The sequence below is a fragment of the Notamacropus eugenii genome, chromosome 5 (assembly GCF_028372415.1).
Source record: "Notamacropus eugenii isolate mMacEug1 chromosome 5, mMacEug1.pri_v2, whole genome shotgun sequence".
NCBI lineage: Eukaryota > Metazoa > Chordata > Mammalia > Diprotodontia > Macropodidae > Notamacropus > Notamacropus eugenii.
The window spans coordinates 446,441,339-446,462,480 of record NC_092876.1 but is presented as its reverse complement, the minus strand read 5'-3'; the positions used below and the strand labels follow the sequence as shown (position 1 = coordinate 446,462,480).

General features: G+C 33.9%; 1 protein-coding gene across 1 annotated transcript in view; it reads left to right on the top strand.

Annotated features, from left to right (window-relative positions):
* Positions 1–21,142, top strand: part of IL1RAPL1 (interleukin 1 receptor accessory protein like 1) — a 1,535,580-nt gene that overhangs the window by 903,141 nt on the left and 611,297 nt on the right. The window contains exons 4-5 of the mRNA XM_072615230.1: positions 7,900–8,086; positions 20,582–20,735. Coding sequence (XP_072471331.1) covers positions 7,900–8,086; positions 20,582–20,735 — 341 coding nt within the window. The remainder of the gene's footprint in view (positions 1–7,899; positions 8,087–20,581; positions 20,736–21,142) is intronic.

Sequence of the window (21,142 nt, the reverse complement as noted above, 5' to 3'; positions counted from 1 at the left end):
TAATGAATACAAACAGTCAAAAGTTTAACATGGTATAGAAATTTGGGGGAGGGAACTCTGTAATTTTTTTAAATTAGCAAAACATTTTTTCTGTATGTGAAAATTGAATATTGTCAATTTTTAAAAATTAGTTCTCAGTTTTTTGCAATCTCTTCCATTATTGTCAGTTTTTAAAGGAAAATGAACATGAAATCGATAGTTTAGTATCTTTTGCCACCAATGTTTCTATAACTTAACTTTGATGTTCAAAATCCTGATAACCTAAAGGCACGTATGGCATTTCAATTTTGTTTGTGTTGATGTAGAGCATTTTATGATTAGTGAAATTATCATCGTAGCTTTGAAATACAGATAATGAAGAACTCTGGACCCTTTGACCATTGGTTATGCCCATGAAAGGTTACCTTAGCAAAATAACTTCAAATTAAATTATTGATATCTTGACCATTTGTTTCTTGAAGAAAGTAAACATCTATGAGATTAATTGCTGTCTTTTATATTTGGAGATTTTAAAATGTAACAATATAGCTGAACTGGTATTTGGGTTGCAATAAAAACTGTTGAAAGGAAACATCTCTCTGTCTAGAAACAAACCTTTTTTATGAATAAAGAAAAATGTGCAAGAAAATTCTGGGGATTTTTTTGCTTTTTTAAAATTTGTTTTTATTTCATATACAGAAAGTAGAGTTTTATATTAATGGGAAAACTGACATGTAATTATAGTTAATTTATTACATGTGTAATGATTAAATGATGACAATGAATTAACTTCTTTATTTGCTCAGTTACTTATTTGTTTTTTGGCATTGAATTTTAGAATGCAAAGAGGAGGCAAAGCAATTCTTAAACTCTTTCTTTTACTTCAGGGAACCTTTTCTCTAGTTCTGTATTGAGCTAAAAAAATTTTCTCCTAAGATGAGATTCTAAAAATTCTTGAAATTAGATAGTTCTATAATTATGCTGAGTGGGACAGCAAAGGATCCCAGCTGATCTGTAATTCCTACCAATTTGGCAGTTGACATTTTAGAAAATTTTGTCATCATACCTGGAAAAGTTATTCAAAGGTAGACTTGCTATTTTTAGGATTTCTATCGAAAGACTTCTATTGAGTGTCTGTTGTATTAATTATTAAAAGCATTTTCTGTAGAAATAGCTACTTTTTAAATCCATCTTCTTCTCCACTAATGACAACCATAATTTCCCTGAAAGTGAGCGGTTCTCACCATAGCATTTCCCTGGGCAAAAACAATCTACGATTGCCCACAGTGGCTAATAGAAATGAAAAGCTAACTTTTGGGGGGCCCTATATAAGTCATTTGTGCATACTCAGTGTTTAGCACTGTCCCTTGTACACTTTAGAGGGAAACTTATACAGTAATTTCACCGATAGAGAGCTCTCAGTGTGAAGACATGCTTTAGCAAAATGGATGAGTTAATTTTTTGAGTCTTTTTGAAGAACATGTTTCCCCAATACATGATTAATTGCTTATTTGTAAATTTTCTATTTGTGCTATTGGTGTTGCATGTTATTTTCAGTCGTAAGCAATTCTTCATGACTCCATTTGGGATTCTCTTGTCAGAGATGCTGGAGTGGTTTGTCCTTTCCTTCTCTAGTTCATTTTAAGGTGAGAAAATATCTTTAATATGAGGCAAACAGGTTTAAGTGACTTGCCCAGTGTCATAGCTATTAAATATCTGATATAAGACTGAAATTTAGGAAGATGAATTTTCCAGGCTTGCCCTTTACCCACTGTGCCACCTAGCCACCCAAATTAATTATATCCCCAGGTACCTAAAGAAGATGCAGATGTGATTGCTGAGCTGCTATCAGTAATGTTTGGAAGATCATAAAAAAATGGACACATCACAAGTTTAGAGAAGGACAAACATCCCACTTTTCAAAAAAAAAAAAAGAGCAGAATATATACACTCTAGGCTAATGAGTGTGATTTTGATTACTATGAAGATTTCTGGAGTGGACTATTAAAGGCATAGATGGTGAAGGCAAGGGAGGCAAGGAGAGGTGGGGAGAGGAGGGACAAAGAGAAGAGAGCAGAGGGAAGCAGAGGAGAGGAGGAGCTATGGTGCCAGACTGGAACTGAACAGTGGGCAGCTCAGACTACTCACAGATTGTGGTTTTCCCTTCATTCTCTAAGCAAGACTAGTAGGAGAAGGAAGAGATTTGCCCTGTTTAGCCTCAGGGAGCCAAACAAGAAGTAAAGGATGGAAGTTGCAAGGAGGTTCAGTAGTAACATAGAAGGGTAGTTGGTTCCCCCTCTTTGGAGGTCTTAAAACTGAATCTACCTCTCATATATGTTATGATAATGGGGTTGGATTAAATGTAAGCTAACATCCTTTCCACTGCTCAAGTTCTTTGATTCTGATTTCAACATTATGAGTTAAGTACAAAAACCTTCTTTATGCAAGTCAGCAACTACTTGGTAATTTACAATTCTAGAGAGAGACACGTGCACTGTGAGTTTAAATAACTTGCCAAGTCAGCCTGTACATTGTGAAAGCATGAGTTGAGCCCAAGTGTTTATCTGATAAGCAATAATTTCTGTCTAGAATGAACTTATCCATGTGATAGAATTTATCTTATAATGATACTATCAGGAAATAATAATAATAGAAATAATAAAATAGCCAACATCTATCTAGTACTTTCAAGCTTGCAAAACACCTTATAAACATTCTCTCATTTTATTTTTACAATCCCACTGTAAAGTAGTTGTTATCATTATATCCATTCTGCAGAAAAAGAAACTGAGGCAGAAAGAATTTAAGTGACTTGCCCAGGGTCACACAGCTAGTAAGTATCTGAGAGCAGATTTAAACATAGGTCTTCCTCACTTTAGGTCTGATGTTCTAGTCACTGTACCACTCTGTCCTTTAATGGTTGCAAAGCATTTTAAATATGCTATCTTATTTAATCCTCACAACTCTGAGGTTTGCCTTTAACAACTTCATTTTAGGTCTGCTATAGAGTAATAGGAAGATGTAATAGGTAAGATAATAGATTAAGAGACAGTAGGGTTCTTGGCCATCCTAATCTTTCATTTTTCAGATGGGGAAACTGAGGCTCATTGAAGTTCAATGACTGGTTTCATGTTTACTGCACAGGTATTAATCATATAGGCATTATCTGAACAGAAATCCTCTGATTTCAACATCAGTGTTCTTTCCACAAAGCATGTAGCCTAACATTTGATGTGTAATATGATCATCCATGTTATAGCAAGACAAGTCTTAGTAATAATTTTTTATATGGGGAATTTATCAATTTCCTCCTTTGAAACATCTTTCCTTCCTCACTACCTTTTCATACCATCCAAATTTCTACTTCTGAATTTATAGTATAATAATAAGAACAAAAGCTAATATGTATGGAGCATTTAAAATTTTACAAAGCAGCTCATCTATATTTTCTCATTTGATTCTCATTGATTAGGGTAGAATAATGTAGAAATTAATTTCAAAATGTCTTCTAACATAACTCTTGATCTCAACATTTGATAAAGACTCTCCTTTCAAAGGGGCAGGCTACTGAGAATCCCAAGATAAAAAACCTAATGATGTGCACAAAAAATATTACTTTCTTGTTGAAGAAATTCTTTTAAATGCATATTTCTTTTCATGTTTTCTTCACGTATGTTCAATATTGTAAGCATTTTTAAAATAAAGAGGTTAAATGTATTCTTACTCAGGCATATTTTCAATGGCCATCAAATTTCCATTCCCTATTTTCTTCTGTTATCCTTCAATTAATTTACAGAATACAGTATAAACTGTGCATTCAGCTTATTCCTCTCTTTTTAGAGCTCCATTTTACACATAACTTCTCTTAGAAACCTAATAAAAGTGTGCTAGGAGCTGAAAAAGTTGCTGCATTTCACTTTAGTTTAAATTTATCTAAACTATTTTAATCATGGATCTATCTCTTCCTATCGGCTATTGAGTTTAAATGGTTTTGCATGTGTGAATAGATATCTCCCATTTAAAACTACAAACAATGTCTATTTTTATAAAAACAGTAGTGTGGGCAGAGATTTCTCTAAAATGATGGCTATTTATTGATATATCATATTTTAGGATTTTCTTTTTAAATTGATTTACAAACATTTTGCGTCACTTCTTACTCTTCAGAACTTTTCCATAATGACAAATGAACAGCAAATGTGGAGTTATCATAAAATTATAATCCATCATTTCTATAATTCATCTTCCAGTTATTCATGTGTGAGTTGTCTGTATTGTGGAATTATCTGTTTCTATTAGAAGTTGCTTAAACCAGTTATATTAAGCTCAGACAGAAACAAGGGCCAGTAAAGCAAGGATCCCTGCAGGCAGCATATTAACTTAGAAAACAACACATTGTCATTATATATGTTTTCTTGTGTTTTCTTTCTTTCGCTAAATATTTCCCAACTGCATTTTAATCTGGTTCCCCATAGGGGACTCAAAGAGACATCTCTGACGGTTTGTTACGGTCATATGTCAGCTAATCTACCATGGGAGAGAAATGTTATCTAAGGTGTTTTTCTATCTTTAGGCTTAGATTTACCATATTTTTCCTTTCTGGAAAGCAATCCTCCAACTTTATTGGTACTGTAAAAAGGAATTCATTACATTTATTAAGAATTATGAATATAACAAGCAAAAAATGAAACATTTCCACACTTTAGTGAACTATACTCTGTGGGAGGAGGAGTTTCCTTTAAGACTCAACTAGAATCTTTTTCTACAGGAGACCTTTCCTAACCCCCTCTTAATTCTAGTGCCTTTTCATGGTTAATTATGTCCTATTTATCCTGTATATATCTTGTATGCACCTATTGATTTTCAAGTGTTCTTGTCCATTAGATTGTAAATTCCTTAAGGACAGGTACTCTCTTTTTGCCTTTTTCTTTGTGTCCCCAGGACTTAACACAGTAGGCATTTAACATATGTTATTGACTAGCTGACTGACTAGGAGTGTTGAGGGATGTTCTGCATATTTATAACTGTGTGCAGAATATATACATAATCAATTCAAGGTCATTTGAGGAGAATGAGCAACTCCCAACAGAATCTGGAAAGTGGACATGTTTAAGATGTTGCTTCATCTGAGTCTTGAAGGACATTAAGGGTATCAGGGAGTGTGCTTTAAAGTTATGAGGAGAGTGTGAAAAGGCACAAAGATTGGAGAAAGAAAATAGGGAGCCACCCAAGGTCACTGAGTAGAAGAGTGCCATGTAGTGCCATCTACATTTAAGGTAAATGACTTTTACAAATTTGAAGAGCCTTGAGGGAATAATTAGGAGTCCACTGCAATAAAAATTCATAAACGCATTGACAGTATCATGTATCTCTTGATGTCTTCAACCCCATTGCACTGTAGACATTCAGTAAATGTTATCGATTGTTATGTTTATGTGTTCTGAACACAGTAAGTGCTCAATTAATATAGTCAAATAACCAAATGATGATGATTAACAAAGAAGATGGCACCTGTACCTTGAGGAAAACTCATTCTTTTCCTTTAGATATTGTCATGCTTTAGTGTACCTTGTCACAATTCATTAGCAATCATAGGAAAGGTTTTGCTATTTTTTAGCACTTATTCCTTAGAATATCTACTTCAGAATCAGATATCTATTAATTTGCAAAAGATCATTCACTGCCTCTCAGCTCTTCTTAGTGAAAAGGACTCTGGTGCTCTTTGGGTATTGTTATATTTTTAGCTTTTTAATCACCTCCTGATAAAGAGAAACAGTAAACAAGTATTAAAGTGTCCAGAGTAATTTGAAAATGAAGCTATCCTAGGGAGACAGAAACACAGGATGCTAGTCAACAGTTTGTAATCATCAGTCTCCTCAATGGGCAGGAAGCTAAAAGCAGTGAAAGAGAAAATGTTTTAGAACTCTCCTCAGGAGGCATTTTCTGCAGATTAAAGTCCAGATCCATTTGGCTGAATGATGGAGATTTCTACATTTAAGTTTGTTTCTCAATGTTAGACATTTTCTCCCCTTCATATAAACTCCTTATGAGAAATAGTCATTGTGACATATCTTATATTTCACCTTAGCTTAAATAACAGGAGAAATGAACAGACCATCAACATGGTGACATCTAAGCCATGTTGTGGCCAAATGAACGTGAAATTTTGCACATTTAAACTTCATTAATCATAAATTGAAAGGTCTGAGTGAAAGAAAAATGCATAGAGTGAGCCTATTATGGGTTGATTAGGACAGAAGTCCCTATATTAAATCTTTATGATAACAATGTTATCATTATCCCTTATCCTCTTGTTTGAAGGATTATTAAAGTAATTATGGACTGATTTTTTTCTGGATTACAAAGTTTTCTTTGAGCATTAGATCATTAGAATATTTATTCACAAAGAATGCTATGAAGCCATCTGGGAGTAAAATGTTCTAATTTGGTCAATGGATGAAATTGAAATTGTCAGTGAACAAAATCTGCATATCCTCAGTCTCAGTATTATAAATATGCTTCATTAGGGAAACAAAATGAAAACATAGATAAAAATATGTACATACATTAAAAGATGTTATCAACTAATTGTATGGCCTGAAGAGAAAATGACTTTGTCAAATACAAAACCAAGGAATGAGAGGTACACCACCAGAATGTGCTACTAGTACCCCTCAAGTATAGGGGAGAAGACCACCAGTGTAAAGGTTGCTGTACCTTTTTGTTATACCCCAATGCACCATGGTAAACCTTTCAGAGATTTTGGATAAGATTAATAACTGATAGGGTTGGATGCATCATGTTCTGCATTGTTGTAGGATATTCCCAGGTGTATGCAACCATTTATCCATTTAAGGTAAAATAATAATAGTTACAAAGATGAGAAGAATTAAATGGTGTTGATGATGATGACGATGATGATGATGATGATGGTGATGATGATGATGATGATGATGATGAAGATAATAGGCAGCTGGGTGGCAAAATACGTAGTGTTCTGGCCCTGGAGTCTGGTCGACCTGGGTTCAAATCTGGCTTCAGATAATCATTTGATCTTGTTTGGTTCAGTTTCCTCATCTATAAAATGAGCTAAAGAAGGAAATGGCAAAACATTCCAGTATCTTTGACAAGAAAACTCCAAATAGGGTTCACAAACAATTGAACACACCTGAAAAGCACATAACAACAGAGGGTGTTATGATATTAATAAATTAAAATATAGGCAACATTTTATAATATATGAATCACGTAATAGACCACATGAATAAATAAGAAACTCAGATATATTCTTCAATCTGATATTTAAAAATATTTTGTCAGTTTATTAAAAGATATTAAATTGCATATTAAAGATTTTACTTACCCTCTATGTAATATAACCCACCTTTTTGAAAACCTATACAAATAACCATTTTCTCCCCTTACAGAAACAAACATTGGTCATAGCAGAATTTTAAAAAGACATTAGATAGTTTCTACCATAATAACTTCTATAACAATCTGTTTAGTAAATATTCATACTTAATAAACAAATGAGATAACGTAAGATGATTCATGCTAGCATAAAATGTACATAATACAACAGTAATTTTTTTTTTGCCTTGATTAATTCTACTATGTTAAATTGATGACAGTTTTGGAAAGACAATGAACTGCATTCAGATGATATAGTTTCAAGTTCTACCCCTTTCTGTTATTGACTTTTCAACTTTATGGAATTTACTCAGCTTTTCTAAACCTCTGTTTCATCATTTGGGACAATAGTAGTACTCATTCTTTTTTTCTGCCTGGTAGAGTTATCAATAAGATTGTGGGTGGAAAGAAAGTGGAAGTCCTTTGAAAATTTGTGGGACTCTATACAAGTATAAGGCATTATGTTTTTTTACCTTATACCACCATTTGTTTTCTGCTTTATTTCAGAAACTCCACGTATTGTATGAAAGTGTCCATTTCACTGACTGTAGGTGAAAATGACACTGGACTCTGCTACAATTCCAAGATGAAGTACTTTGAAAAAGCTGAGCTTAGCAAAAGTAAGGAAATCTCATGCCGGGACATAGAGGATTTTCTAATACCATACAGAGAGCCTGAAATCCTGTGGTATAAGGTAAGGAATAAAGGTCAGGTTTCTAATAATAAATTACTGTATGTTCGGTTCTGTAGTATTTTTGATGTTGTGAACCCTTTAAAAGGGCATAGTAGAGCGTACCTCCTATTCTCTTGAGACCACGTTGTTTCAATTATTATGAGACTTCTTGTTGCTTTGAAAGGATTTAGTCAGTTTGGTTAGCTATAGAAAAGAAAGAACTGGGTGAAACCATGTGATAACTTTTTCTTTTGAGATAATTCTTATGATTCTTTCTTAGCCTCTGATGATTTGGTCAAAAGTAGAAAATAAATCATCATTTTTGCCCAAGGGGGATGTACAATGCAAGAGAGATCCTAAAATGAATATAACAACAATTGACTAGCAACTCTCCAATTGTATGCTCATTTTCATTGGACTTTTAAAAATTACATATCTTATTTCTAGTTTTCTGAACTTCTGACTGAAAAAAACTGGGGTGGGGGGAACCTTTGTCAAACTCCATGAAATTTAAATAATTTTGTTTGAATACAGTTGTTTCTTTACAACTCAAAAATAATTTTCATAGTTGAAAGTTAAAATCTTACCTCGATTATCCTTATGCCTAATTGGAACCCAGTACCAGTGAAAAACCTGAACTTACATCAAAGTTCTGCAATTATATTTATTAGCTTGTTTGTGGAATAAAAATCTACTTATTGAATATAAATAGAGAACAGTAAAGCGTTTATGTAAAAAAATCACTGTAGAATGCTTTATCTGTGGTTATATAATGTCTTAAAACTACAGCTACTCTCTGGAAGTAGGATACTGGACCTGTGAGCAAGTTTTCACCATGTGTTCTAACATACTCCCTACATACACACGTGAACCAAAATAGCAAGCCAAAATTTTCTTACAATAATCCAGTGTTCTGGTGTGATTCTTTAACTTCTGAAGGAAGCTCATTATGAACCTTATGTGTTTTAGAATCATCATTCAGAAATCCTATAACCCAGGATAAAGTACTGAATTGATCACTATTCTTTTTACTTCAGGCCAGAAATTGATCAGTGGTGCATTTCAGATACACTGGATAACATCCTCTCTAACTTACATTGTCTTTTTTTGTATATTTTTAGCCTGAGTATATATCACAGAAGTTGTACTTTGTTTTATTGTTGCATTGCCACCATCTATTACAATTTTTGGCATATGGAAGGTTTAATAAATATTCATTCACCTCAATGACTTTTCCAAAGTTTTTCATCCCTTCTTAGATCTCCCTTCTACTCCCCCATACCCTCTTAACTGAATACTTTGCTTCAGACTTTTTTTTTGGAAAACAATTAAAGCTTTTTACCCAGAGCTCCCTCTTCTCCCCTCCTCCTCATCTCACATCTATCAGATGCCTTCCGGCAAATCTCCTTCACCCACGTTTCATATGAAGAGATGACTTTTTCTTTGCTGTGGCTAACCTCTCTACATGGCCAAGTGAACCCATCCTATGCTGGCTTCTCCAGCAGTGTCCCCTTATCATTTCTTCTTTCAGACTCACTTTTACTCTCTCGCTGCCTGCTGGTTATTTCATTAATGCCTTCAAATATGCTCATGGGTTCCCCGTTCAAAAAAAAACAAAAAAAAAACCTCACTCACTTTACCTGTCCATTCCCACTAACTATTGTCTTTTATATCTCTCCTCCTTTTATGAGCAACCACCTTGAGAAAACCATAGCAGGTTCCTTTCGTTCCTTTCCTCTCACTCTCTTTTTAAACTCTGCCATTGGGTTTCTGACTTCATTAATCAACTGATTTTATTCTCTCTAAAGTTACTAATAATCTCATAATTTCCAAGTCTAATGGCATTTTCTCAATTCTCATCGTCCTTGATCTATGCTCAGCCTCTGAGACTGTCAATTATCCTCTTCTGCTTGACTACTGGCTTCTGTTTTGGTTTTCATAACACTGATCTCTCCAAGTTCTCTTCCTGCCTGTTTGACCAGTCTTTTCTCCTTCTCTGTTCCTTTATCCAGGTCACACCTACTAACCATGAGTAACCATGAGAGTCCCCCAATGTTCTGCTTTTGGCCCTTTTCTGTCCTCTTTATGCACCATTTTACTTGGTGAGCTCATCAGATTCCATTGTTTCAATTACTATTTTTATTCATATGACCCTCAGATCATATTGTCCATCCCTGACTCCACTCCCAACCTCCCGATTCACATTTCTAATAGCCTTTAAGCAACTCATACTGGATTTAAAAGAAATACTGGATATAGGCATATTAAACTCAGTATTGCCAGAAATAAACTCATTATCTCCTTCCTCCCTTCTGCAAACTCTCCCCTTTTCCCTAAATTCCCTAGTACTGTTGAGGGAACCACCCCTCCCTGTCACCAGACTCACAACCTAAATGTCATCTTTGATTTCTCACTCTCCTTAATTCCCTCCATACTATATCCAATAAATTGTCAAATCCTGTCATTTCTATCTTCACAACATCTGGCAAAAACTCCCCTCTTCTCTCCTGTGACACTGGAAACATCCTCGTGCCTGCTCTCAAATATCCATATTTAGACAGTTACTTACAATAGCTTGTTAGTTGTCCTCTCTACTTCAAATCACATCAGTCCAATTCATTTTTTATATGACTGTCAAATGTCTCTTTCAAAAATGCAAATTCGATGGTTTTGGCACTCTGTTTAATCATCTTCAGTGGCTCTCTGTTACCTCTAGGATTAAATATAGATTCCTCTGTTGAGCTTTCCAAACCCTTCATAATCTGACCCCTTCTTCCTTTTCCAGTTTTCTTATGTCTTACTACTCCCCATGTCTCCATAACCCAGTGACACTAGCCTTCTTGCTATTCCTGAAAATCACACTCTGTCCCCTGATTATTAGCATTTGCCTTGGCTTTCCACCAGACTTGCTAAATTTCTGCCTCCTCCTCTTCACCTATGTGCATCACTGAGTTCCTTCAAGTCCCAGATAAAGTTATATTATGCATAAAAAGCCTTCCCCAGTCCCTCTAAATCTTGGTGACTTCCCACTGAAATTAATCCAGTTTATTCCAGTATGTATCTTGTTTGTACCTAGTTGTTTGCTTGTTCCCTCCCCTATTAGACTACAAGCTCTTTAAGAACAGGATCTGCTTTTTACTACTTCCTCTTTCTCCATAGCTTAGTACACAACAAACAGTAGGTGCTTAATACATGTTCACTGATTAATTCTTTTAAAAATTTTATTTTATTTTAAATTATTTTCTTTTTATTTTGCCAAATACTTCCCAATTTCATGTAAAAATTGTAGTACTCTTAAAAAAATTTTGATATCTAAATTCTTTCTTTGCCTCCTGCCTCTCTCCTTTCTTTGAGATGGAAATTTAAAAATTATATATATGAAATTCTGCAAAATATATTTCCATATTAACTGTTTCAAAAGAAAATGCAGTAAAAAAAAAGTAAAGAAAGTAAAAAAAAATGCCTTCATAGTTCTGGATGTTAATTATGGGTTCATTAGTATTGTCTTGGGTTGTGGTCTTGATCATTGTAGATAAGTCTTTGACAGTTAATGATCTTTATAATGTTGCTTGTTAACTATGTAAGGTCTCCTTGTTCTTCTCACTTAACTTTTATGAGTTCATAGAAGTCTTCCTAAGTTTTTCTGAAACCTTTGTGCTCATTTTTTCTTATAACACAGTAGTATTTCATCACAATCACATACCACAGCTCATTCAGCCATTTTGATGATGCCCAGGTGATGGGCATCCCGTCAATGTCTAATTCTTTGCCACCATAAGGAATGCTATAAATATTTTTTGCAAAAATATACCCTTTCCCCTTTTTCTTTGATCTGTTTGGGATACAAATCTAGCAGGTATTGCAGGGTCAAAGGATATGCACATAGTCTCATATTCTTCTCTAGAATGGTTAGAGTAGTTCACAATTCCACCAGCAGTGAATTAGGATCTCATATTTCCATATCCCCTCTACCATTTATCATTTTCTTTTGTGTCATCTTAGCCAAGCTAATATGCATGAGGTGGTATCTCAGAACAGTATTAATTAAAATTTCTCTAATCAGTGGTGATTTAGAGAATTTTTATTTGACTGTTGATAACTTCTGTTTCTTCTTCTGAAAACTGCCTGTTCATATCCTTTGACCATCTACCAACTGGAGAATGGCTCTTATTTGTTTAAATGTGCCTCTATTCTCTATACATTTGATAAATGAGACCTTTTTCAGAGCATCATGCTGGAAAATTCCCCCTTTTCCTATTTTTTCTCTAATTTTGGCTACATTGGATTTCTTTGTGCAAAAACTTTTAAATTTCATATGATCCAAATAGCTCGTTTTACTTTCCACAATCCCTCATATCTCTTCTTTAGTCAAAAATTCTTCCCTTATCCATATATTTAATAGGTGCATTTTTCCATGGTCTCCTACTTTACTTATAATATCACCATTTATGCCTAAATCACTTATCCATTTTGACCTGTCAGAGACAGAATTAGTCTCTAATCTGTGAGTGGCTAGAGCTAAACAGAGTAGTCCAGAGACAAGAGAGTCAGGATTAAAAGAGAAGTTTGATTTTAAAGTGAGGGAAATACTTTTAAAGCAAGGTCACATGTGCTGGGGGCCCACCCCCATTGAGGGGGGAAATACTACTTTAGTGTTTCTAAACCTTGATTTAGGTACTTGTGGATGAACAAAGAATCAGACAAGATAGTGTAGCAACACTACAAAGACATAACAGCAGCAGAAAGGCAAGATAGTCTAGTGATAAAAAACATCCATTCATAGCAGGGCTTCAAGTTTTGGCCTGTTGGTGCTTGCCCAAGCTCAGGAAAGGTAAGCACAAAGGACTGTTGCCATGCCAAGCTCAGGGCACAGCTTGCTTGCTGGGCCTTAACTCTGGAAAACAGGGAGCCTCCTAATATCTTGACAGGCTTTATCTGGTTATATGGTGGGAGTTGTTGACCTATGCCTTGTTTATGCCAAGCAACTTTCCAGTTTTATAAAACACTATTAAATATCTAAAAAAAATAAAAACTGAAATTTTTGCATTAATATTTATTAAAAACTGGTATATAGTTTTCTTTCTCTGTGTTTGCTCTCCATGGTTTAGGTATCAAAACCCTATTTGCAGCACAAAAATAATTTTTATGACTCCTTTACTTATTGAAAACTAGTTTATTTGGGATTAACTGTTCCTTTCCTTGAATGCTTGGTAGAATTCACTTATAAATTCATCTGGTCCTGGGCATTTTTTCTTAGGAAGCTCATTGATGGCTTGTTCAATTTTTCTCCCTAAGATAGTTTTATGTATGGATTCTATTTCACATTCTCTTAATTGGGTAGTTTATATTTTTATAAATATTCATTCATTTCACTTACAATGCCAGATTTATTGGCATTTAGTGGGCAAATTGACTCCTCATAATTGCTTTAATTTCATCTTTGTTAGTATTTCATTTTTTTTTCATTTTTGATATTAGTAAGATATTCTTTCTTTTTAAAAATCAAACTAGCTAGTGGTTTATCTATTTTATTATTTTCCAAAAAAATGATGCCCTAGTTTTATTTATCTGTTCAATATTTTGTTGCTTTGAGTTTTATTAATCTTTTCTTTGATTTTCAGGATTTCCATTTTGGTGTTCAATTGAGTGTGTCAGTCTGTTCGTTTTCTAGGTGTTTTGTTGTTGTTATATTCCCAGTAATAAATTGATCTGTCTTTTGGCTTTTGTACTGAGATACATATTAAGAGATATACATTTTCAACAAAGTTGCATACTAAAGATTTTGGAATGTTGTCTCATTATTGTCATTCTCTTTATTGAAATGATTGATTATTTCTATGATTTGTTCTTTAATCCACCCATTCTTTGGGATTAGATTATTTGGTTTCTTATTTACTTTTAATCTGTGCTTCCACAGTAATTCCTTGAGTATAATTTTGGTCTGAAAGTATTTCTGCTCTGTATTTCTTTGTGAGGCTAAGATACATAGTCAGTTTTTGTGAAGATACCATGTACAACTGAAAATAAAGTTAAACATTTTTTCATTCGTATCCAATTTCTTCCAGAGGTCTATTTTATCCATTTTTCTAAGATTCTATTCAAATTCTTGACTTTTTAAAAAATATATATATATTTTTACTTTTAGTTTTATCGAGCTCTGAGAGGGCAAAGGTGAGGTCCTCCTACAAGTATAGGTTTATTATTATTGCTAAAATCCATTCAATTTTTCTATTAAAAATTTGGGTGCTATGCCATTTGGTGCATTCATTAAGTATTGATATGACTCCATTGTCTATGATTCTTTTTAGAAAGAAGTAATTTCCCTGCTTATCCCTTTTAATTAGGTCTGGTTTTATTTTTCTTTGTCTGACATCATGATTGCTTCACTTTCCCTTTTAAGTTCAACTGAAGCATAATAGATTCTCCTCCAGCACCTTATTTTTATTCTGCCTCTTATTTCATGTTTTTGTTGTTTTCAATAACACATTATTCCATTCCGATTTTTAATCCAGTCTGCTATCAACTTTGGTTTTATGTGAGTTCACTCCATCTACATTCACAGTTGGAACTACTATTTGTGCATTTCTCTGCATCCTATTTTTCTTTCATTTTTTTCGTTTTCTCATTTTTTCTTGTCCCTCCTCTAAAATATGTTTTGATTCTGACTACTGTATTCTTTTATATTTCTTCTTTTGTCACCCTTTCATTTCTCTCATCCCCTTCCCCTGCTACATCCTTTGGATAAGATAGATTTCCATGACCAGTTGAATATGCATTTCTACTTTGCTTCTTAGAATCAATGTAGATGTATGAGGTTCAGCTGTTGTCTGCCCTGCCCCTCCCATTTTACCCTACACTATAAAAGCCCTTTCTTGTGCACCTCTTTTACATGAGATAATTTTCCCCACTCTTTTCATCTCCCCATTCTACTAGGGTATCCCCTTTTCTTGCCCAACCATGCCATTTTTTATACCATCCTGACATAATCAACTGGCGTTCACACTTCCTTTCTATGTAGAATCCCTAATAATGGCAGAGTTCTTCAAAGATACATCTATCATCTTCTCATATAAAGAGGAAAACAGTTTAACATTATTGGGTTCCTTTTGATTTCTCTTTTATGCTTCCCTTTTTTAATGCTTCCCTGGCATCTTGTATTTGAAAGGAAAACTTTCTATCATGATCTTTTCATCAAGAATGCTTGAAAATTTTCTACGTCATTATATATTCATTTTTTCCCATTAAGTATTATACTTATTTTTGCTGGGGAGGTGATTGTTAGTTGTAATCTCTGCTCTTTTGCCTTATGATATATTCCAAACCTTCTGTTATTTTTATGTGATAGATGCTAATCATATGGTCATGATTCATGCTCCACACTGCTTGAATACTTTCTTCCTGGCTTCTTGAAGTATTTTCTCTTTTACCTTGGAGCTTCGGAAACTGGATATAACATTCTTGGAAGTTTTCATTTGGGGATTGTTTTCAGGTTAGAAGTAGTGGATTCTTCCAATTTTTTCTTCTGATTCAATTACATCTGTGAAGTTTTCCTTATCAATTTCTTGAAATATGCTGTCTATGTTCTTTCTTTTATTGTGACTTTCAAGCAATCCAATAATTTTTAAATTATCTTTCTTTGATTTATTTCTGTGGTCAGTTGTTTTTAGAATGAAATATTTCACATTTTTTTCTTTTTATTCTTTTGACTTTGTTGAACTGTTTTTTTATCAAAGAATCATTTGATCTTAGTTGCAGAATTTTATTTTTTAAGGAATTATTTTCTTCACTGAGTTTTTTTACCTTTTTTTCCATTTGATCAATTTTTAACGTATTATTTTCTTCTTTGTTGTGTATCTCCCTTACCACATGTTAAATATCTTTGCATTATTTTCCCTTTACTTTCATTTCCTTGCTTATTTTTTCCCTTTACTAGTCATTTGATTTTGAAAATATGTCTTTATTCTCTTCAGGAAATTCTTGTTGGACTTGTGTCCAACTTGCATTTTGTTTTTTGAGGCTTTGCTTTTGCCCTTTGAATTTAATTTTCTTCCCTCAGTTTGTTTCTTGCTCTTTCCTCTCCCCACAGTAATTTTTTAGGCCATGTTTCCTTTTTGTGACTGTCTTTTCTCATATTTTCCCATTTTATTTCTTGATTTGGAGCTTTATTTTAGTGTTGGGCTCTGTTTCAGACATGGCTGGAGTAGAGGCAATGTCTCATGCTTCAGGGTTTTTGCTTTGAATTTTTTTTTGCACTGCTGTTTTCAGAATTAGTTCTGGAGGTTTGGAAGTTTGGGGTGCCTCCAAATTAGTGAGATCTGGGGAAAGTTGAGGTCACTGCATTCTTAGTCAGTTCTCTGCCCCTTTCTCAGGAAGGGCCCCTGGTCCCTTAGGATTGCAACTTATACTGCTCCTTAGTGACTCTGATCACTTCTTGAGTTCAAAAGCTATACTGACACTACCTCTTGTCTAAAAGTGATCCTCTCTGACCTTGAATTAAGACTCAGAAGACAGTAAAAGCAATGGAGTTGCCAAGCAGTGTCTGGTCCTGCATTCAGTGCTAGCACATGTATCCCTTGTAAACTCTTTCTGACCAGTTGTCATGTCTCTCACTTTCTCTAGTCTGGGAACTCTCAAAGCTGCTGCTCCTTCTGTCACCACCGCCTAGTACCATGACTAGTGTTTCATCCATGTGGGCTCTGGGTCTGTCTCCACCCTCTTGTCACAAATCTCCCTTTTCAAATTCTTTAGTTCTCTTAGGCTTTGAGAATGTCTCACTTTGGTCTTTTGTTGACTCGGCCCCTCTAAAATGTGATTTCAGGTGTTATTTTAAAGTTGTTTGTACAAGAACATTGGGAGAGCTCAGCTGAACACTTTCTTTACCCTGCCAACTCGGCTCTGCCCTTGGAGGTTGAATTTTTTTTTTAATCAGTTTGTGATATCCTTGAAAGTTCAAATTTTATGAGGCTATTGTACCCTTGCCATTCTGAATATATGATTTAACTTTATTATTCTAAAGAGTTTGTGGTCATTTTCATCTAGGCTTGTGTGAGTCTAACTAAGCATATTATAAAATACTTTTTGGTTTTGCATCCACAGCAGCTGGGTATTATTGAGAGTTCTACAGCTGAATATCTAGGCCACTTCAGGATTTTTAAGAATGGAACCCAAAATAGAGAGAAAATATCATTAAAGGGGAATATATAGAGTTTATGGATAAATTAAATCATGAGCTAAACTCATCATGACAACAAGTAACTTTAAGTAATTAACAAGTGAAATGAATATGAAATGCTCAGGATAGTAAGTCATAGACTAATATTATTAGCCTCATTTACTTGAGTCAGTCATTATTTTTGTCTGTTTCAGCATTTTCTACAGGAATTTCTCAATGGTTGCTTAAATTTCAAGAGTCATTTATCCTTTCAACACCAGTTTTCTTTCAAAATGGTTAACTGAAGTGAATACAATTCAATTCAATATTCATATATTAAGTTTGTGCTTTGGGCAAGACAGAGCTGCAGGCCCTAGTGATACAAAGATAATGACTACACTGATAATTATAATACTAGGTAGAATTTGTCAGGGAAAAATGCTCCCAACAGAGTATCCTAGTAAAACATGAAGAAGGAAAGAAAAGTTTAAACTGAGATGGGGTATATCAGAGAAGAGTGCCTCACAAAGGGAATAAAATTTCGAAATGGAGCAAACTTCATGGACTATATAGTCCAAATTATACCTAGACAAGAATCCCATTAACATCTGTGATTGGTCAATGAGCCTTTGCTAGAAGACTTCCTGTGAATGGGGGAGCTATTACAAAAAAAATGCAATAAATTTCTCTCTTATATAACTCTAATTGTTAGAAAGATTTTCTTTCCTTTCTTGTAAGTCTACATCAGCTTTTCATAGCTTCATTGAAAATATGTACAATCTAAGACCAACCAGAACAAGTCTTATCTCTTTTCCTTGTGGTACTGTTCAAGCATTCATGGCCTTTCCCCAAGCCCTCTTGTCTTTTTTCATGAGGAGGGACAAGCAATTCCCAATTATTTCACCTGACTTTAAAATAACATGATCTCAAAATTCTTCACTATTCTGGTTAACTTTCTCTGGTTGTTTTCTAGTTTATCAATGTTCTTCTTAAAACATGGTGACCCTAATTCAGAGCAACACTCCAGATATCACCTTGCTAGGGCAGAGTACACTGTTAGGGTAGCAAAGGATATTTTTAAAAATTAATTTTAATATGAGATTTTAGCAAAAAATCTAATTTATATGTGAAATGAAATATGTACATACACATATACATATATGTATATGCATACACATATACATACACATATATACTTGTACATATACCTATACGTATACACACATACATACATGAAGGATGGACCATGTTAAAGAAAATAGAGGCAGAATAGGAAGGTTGAGTTAATATAATGAAGCTAAAGGTTTGCTTTAAAAAATATCCTATAATTACATAGACATTCATTTCAGTTTTGTCCTTACTATGTCAGAAATTATAATTTCATCCTATGTTTAATTAATACATTATTATTCTCTCTCTTTCTCTTTCTCTCTCTCACACACACACGAAATCTTTGTCTCTCTCTGAATGTCTCTAGTACTGTTAACTGCACTCATTAAAGCACTTACTTCACTTGATAATATATTGGATGGACTCCTTTGTACATAAACTCCTTCTAAATTAAAATAGACATATTTCTGTCCAGGCCATCTTCCCTCAGTCTTCTCTGTCACATTTCTCTGACAGGGTCAGTTACTGTCACTACTGTTTTTCTGTGGAGACTGATCTTCATATCTCAATATATCTCCTTCCAGGGCCATTCTCATCTTTTCCTGATGGAGTTAAACACTTGGATTTTTGTCAAAATCTACCTATTTTTTTATTTGAAAATTCTTCAGGAAAAAGATGGTTTATTCATAAGAATGAGATGTTTGCTTTTTCTTTGTGGCTGTGGTCTGATATGAAGAAGTATTTACAAATAAGAGATGGTCTCATGAAGTGGAGAGAGACCAGGGTTAAGTACTCTCCCCAATATTAATCAAATGACCCTTAACCTTTTGATGTTGTAATGGCAATCTTGGACTGTAAGTTTTCAGACAAATGTGGATTTGCATTAGCAGAGTATTTTTCCTCATCAAAAGTTCCTATAAAAATGAAATCAGAGGTCTAACCTTCCTTAAAAGTTATAAATTAAATATTTATTAAGGGGCAATGAGGCACAACTTTTGGATATCTGTTACCTTAATAAGGAGAATGACAGAGGTAGTGTCATCTTCCTCAGCTATGCACCTTACTCAGCTCATTGCCTCAGAGAGAATTGACCAGTGCTACTTAGAGGAAAAACTAAGCCTTTATACATTATTTAATGGCTGCAGGTCTTCAGCTGGTCTTTTGGATTGTAGAGCATCACCAGCATAAGCTTAGAATATGAAGACTCCAACTTTTGTATATGAGAAATAGTTTTAGTGTTGAGGACTTTATGCCCTTAGCTATAACACTACTGTCAGTACAATATAGATTGTATATTTTAAGTGGATGATAAGAGAATGTATAATCTAAGAATTATAGCAAAATTCTGTAAAATTGAAAGCTTTCTTTGAATAGAAAAAGCCAATTTCGATAAACTTGGAAATGTAAGTACAACTAAGCAATAGAATGCCATGCTGCCACTATAGAGAAATAGAATTAACCTGGTAAACTTAATATGAGTTATGCACATTCTGTACAAATGCAAGTATGTGCTAATGTGTTTATAAGAATAATGTGAATCATATTTTACATTATATATTATGTGGATTTTTTAACCTGGTAACAATGACCCCTAAGGGTCATTATGCAAATCATTATGTTCTGCAAAAGGACTAAATTTGTATTCTCTGGGGGGAAATGATCTTTTATAAATCTAGCAAGAGTAAACAAAAGCATATATACATCTTTAGCTGAAATAATTGGGTAGATTCCCCACCCCACAAATGTAAAGTTAATAATCCATTTAAACTAGATTGGGGTTCATAAAAGTTGTAATTTGAAAAAAAAATGAAGTTGTTGAGATGCTTTTTATTACCTCTCAACAATATTTAGCTTTCAGTTTTTGAATGTGACTTGAGTAATATGATTTCTGTTTCTCAAAACCAATTCTTATGTACCATGAAGAGATTAAAAGCTAACAGACTAAAAATAATTAAAGTAGAAATTCATTAAGATACTGCATATATGTATGTATATGTATGTATGTATATATATATATATATAATTTAGGTATTTACAGACCATTGTGTTTCAGTATATGAGTGGGATTCATATAATTTTCTGATAAAAGATTTTAATGAAAAATATAATCATCTGTAGGTATTTATATGTTGGGTGGGTAAAAGAGAATATATGGGAAACTCCTCAGAAACTTTTTCATGTCATACCAGAAACTTTCTTCTATTTGAGTAATTTAAAATGAAACAGGTATTTATGACTTATTTTTCTTTCTACAGGAATGTAGGACAAAAACATGGAGGCCAAGTATTGTGTTCAAAAGGAATATTCTGCTTATACGAGAGGTTAGAGAAGATGACATTGGAAATTATACATGTGAGTTAAAATATGGAGGCTTTGTTGTTAGAAGAACCACTGAACTCACTGTGACAGGTAAGTACACAAGTTAATATGTAAGGTTTTATTGCATCTTGAAAGTATACTCTATATGGGGGAGGTGGAGGAGATCTGCAGCCTCAAGGACACATGAGGCCCTCTAAGTTCTGAAGTGTAGCCCTTTTATCTGAATCCTAACTTCACAGAACAAATCCCTTTAATGAAAGGATTTGTTCTATAAAACTTGGATTCAATTCAAAGGCCACATCCAAGGACTTAGAAGGCCACATGTGGCCTTGAGTTTGCAGGTTCCCCACCCTTGCTATATACTCTGCAAGTTAGACTTGACCAAATGATAGAGAGAAGTGAATTGGAATTGAAATCAAATTGAAAATATTAAAATGTCACATTCATAGTGTTGTAGAGAATTGTGAAATATGCAGTGCCACAAGCAGAAAATTACA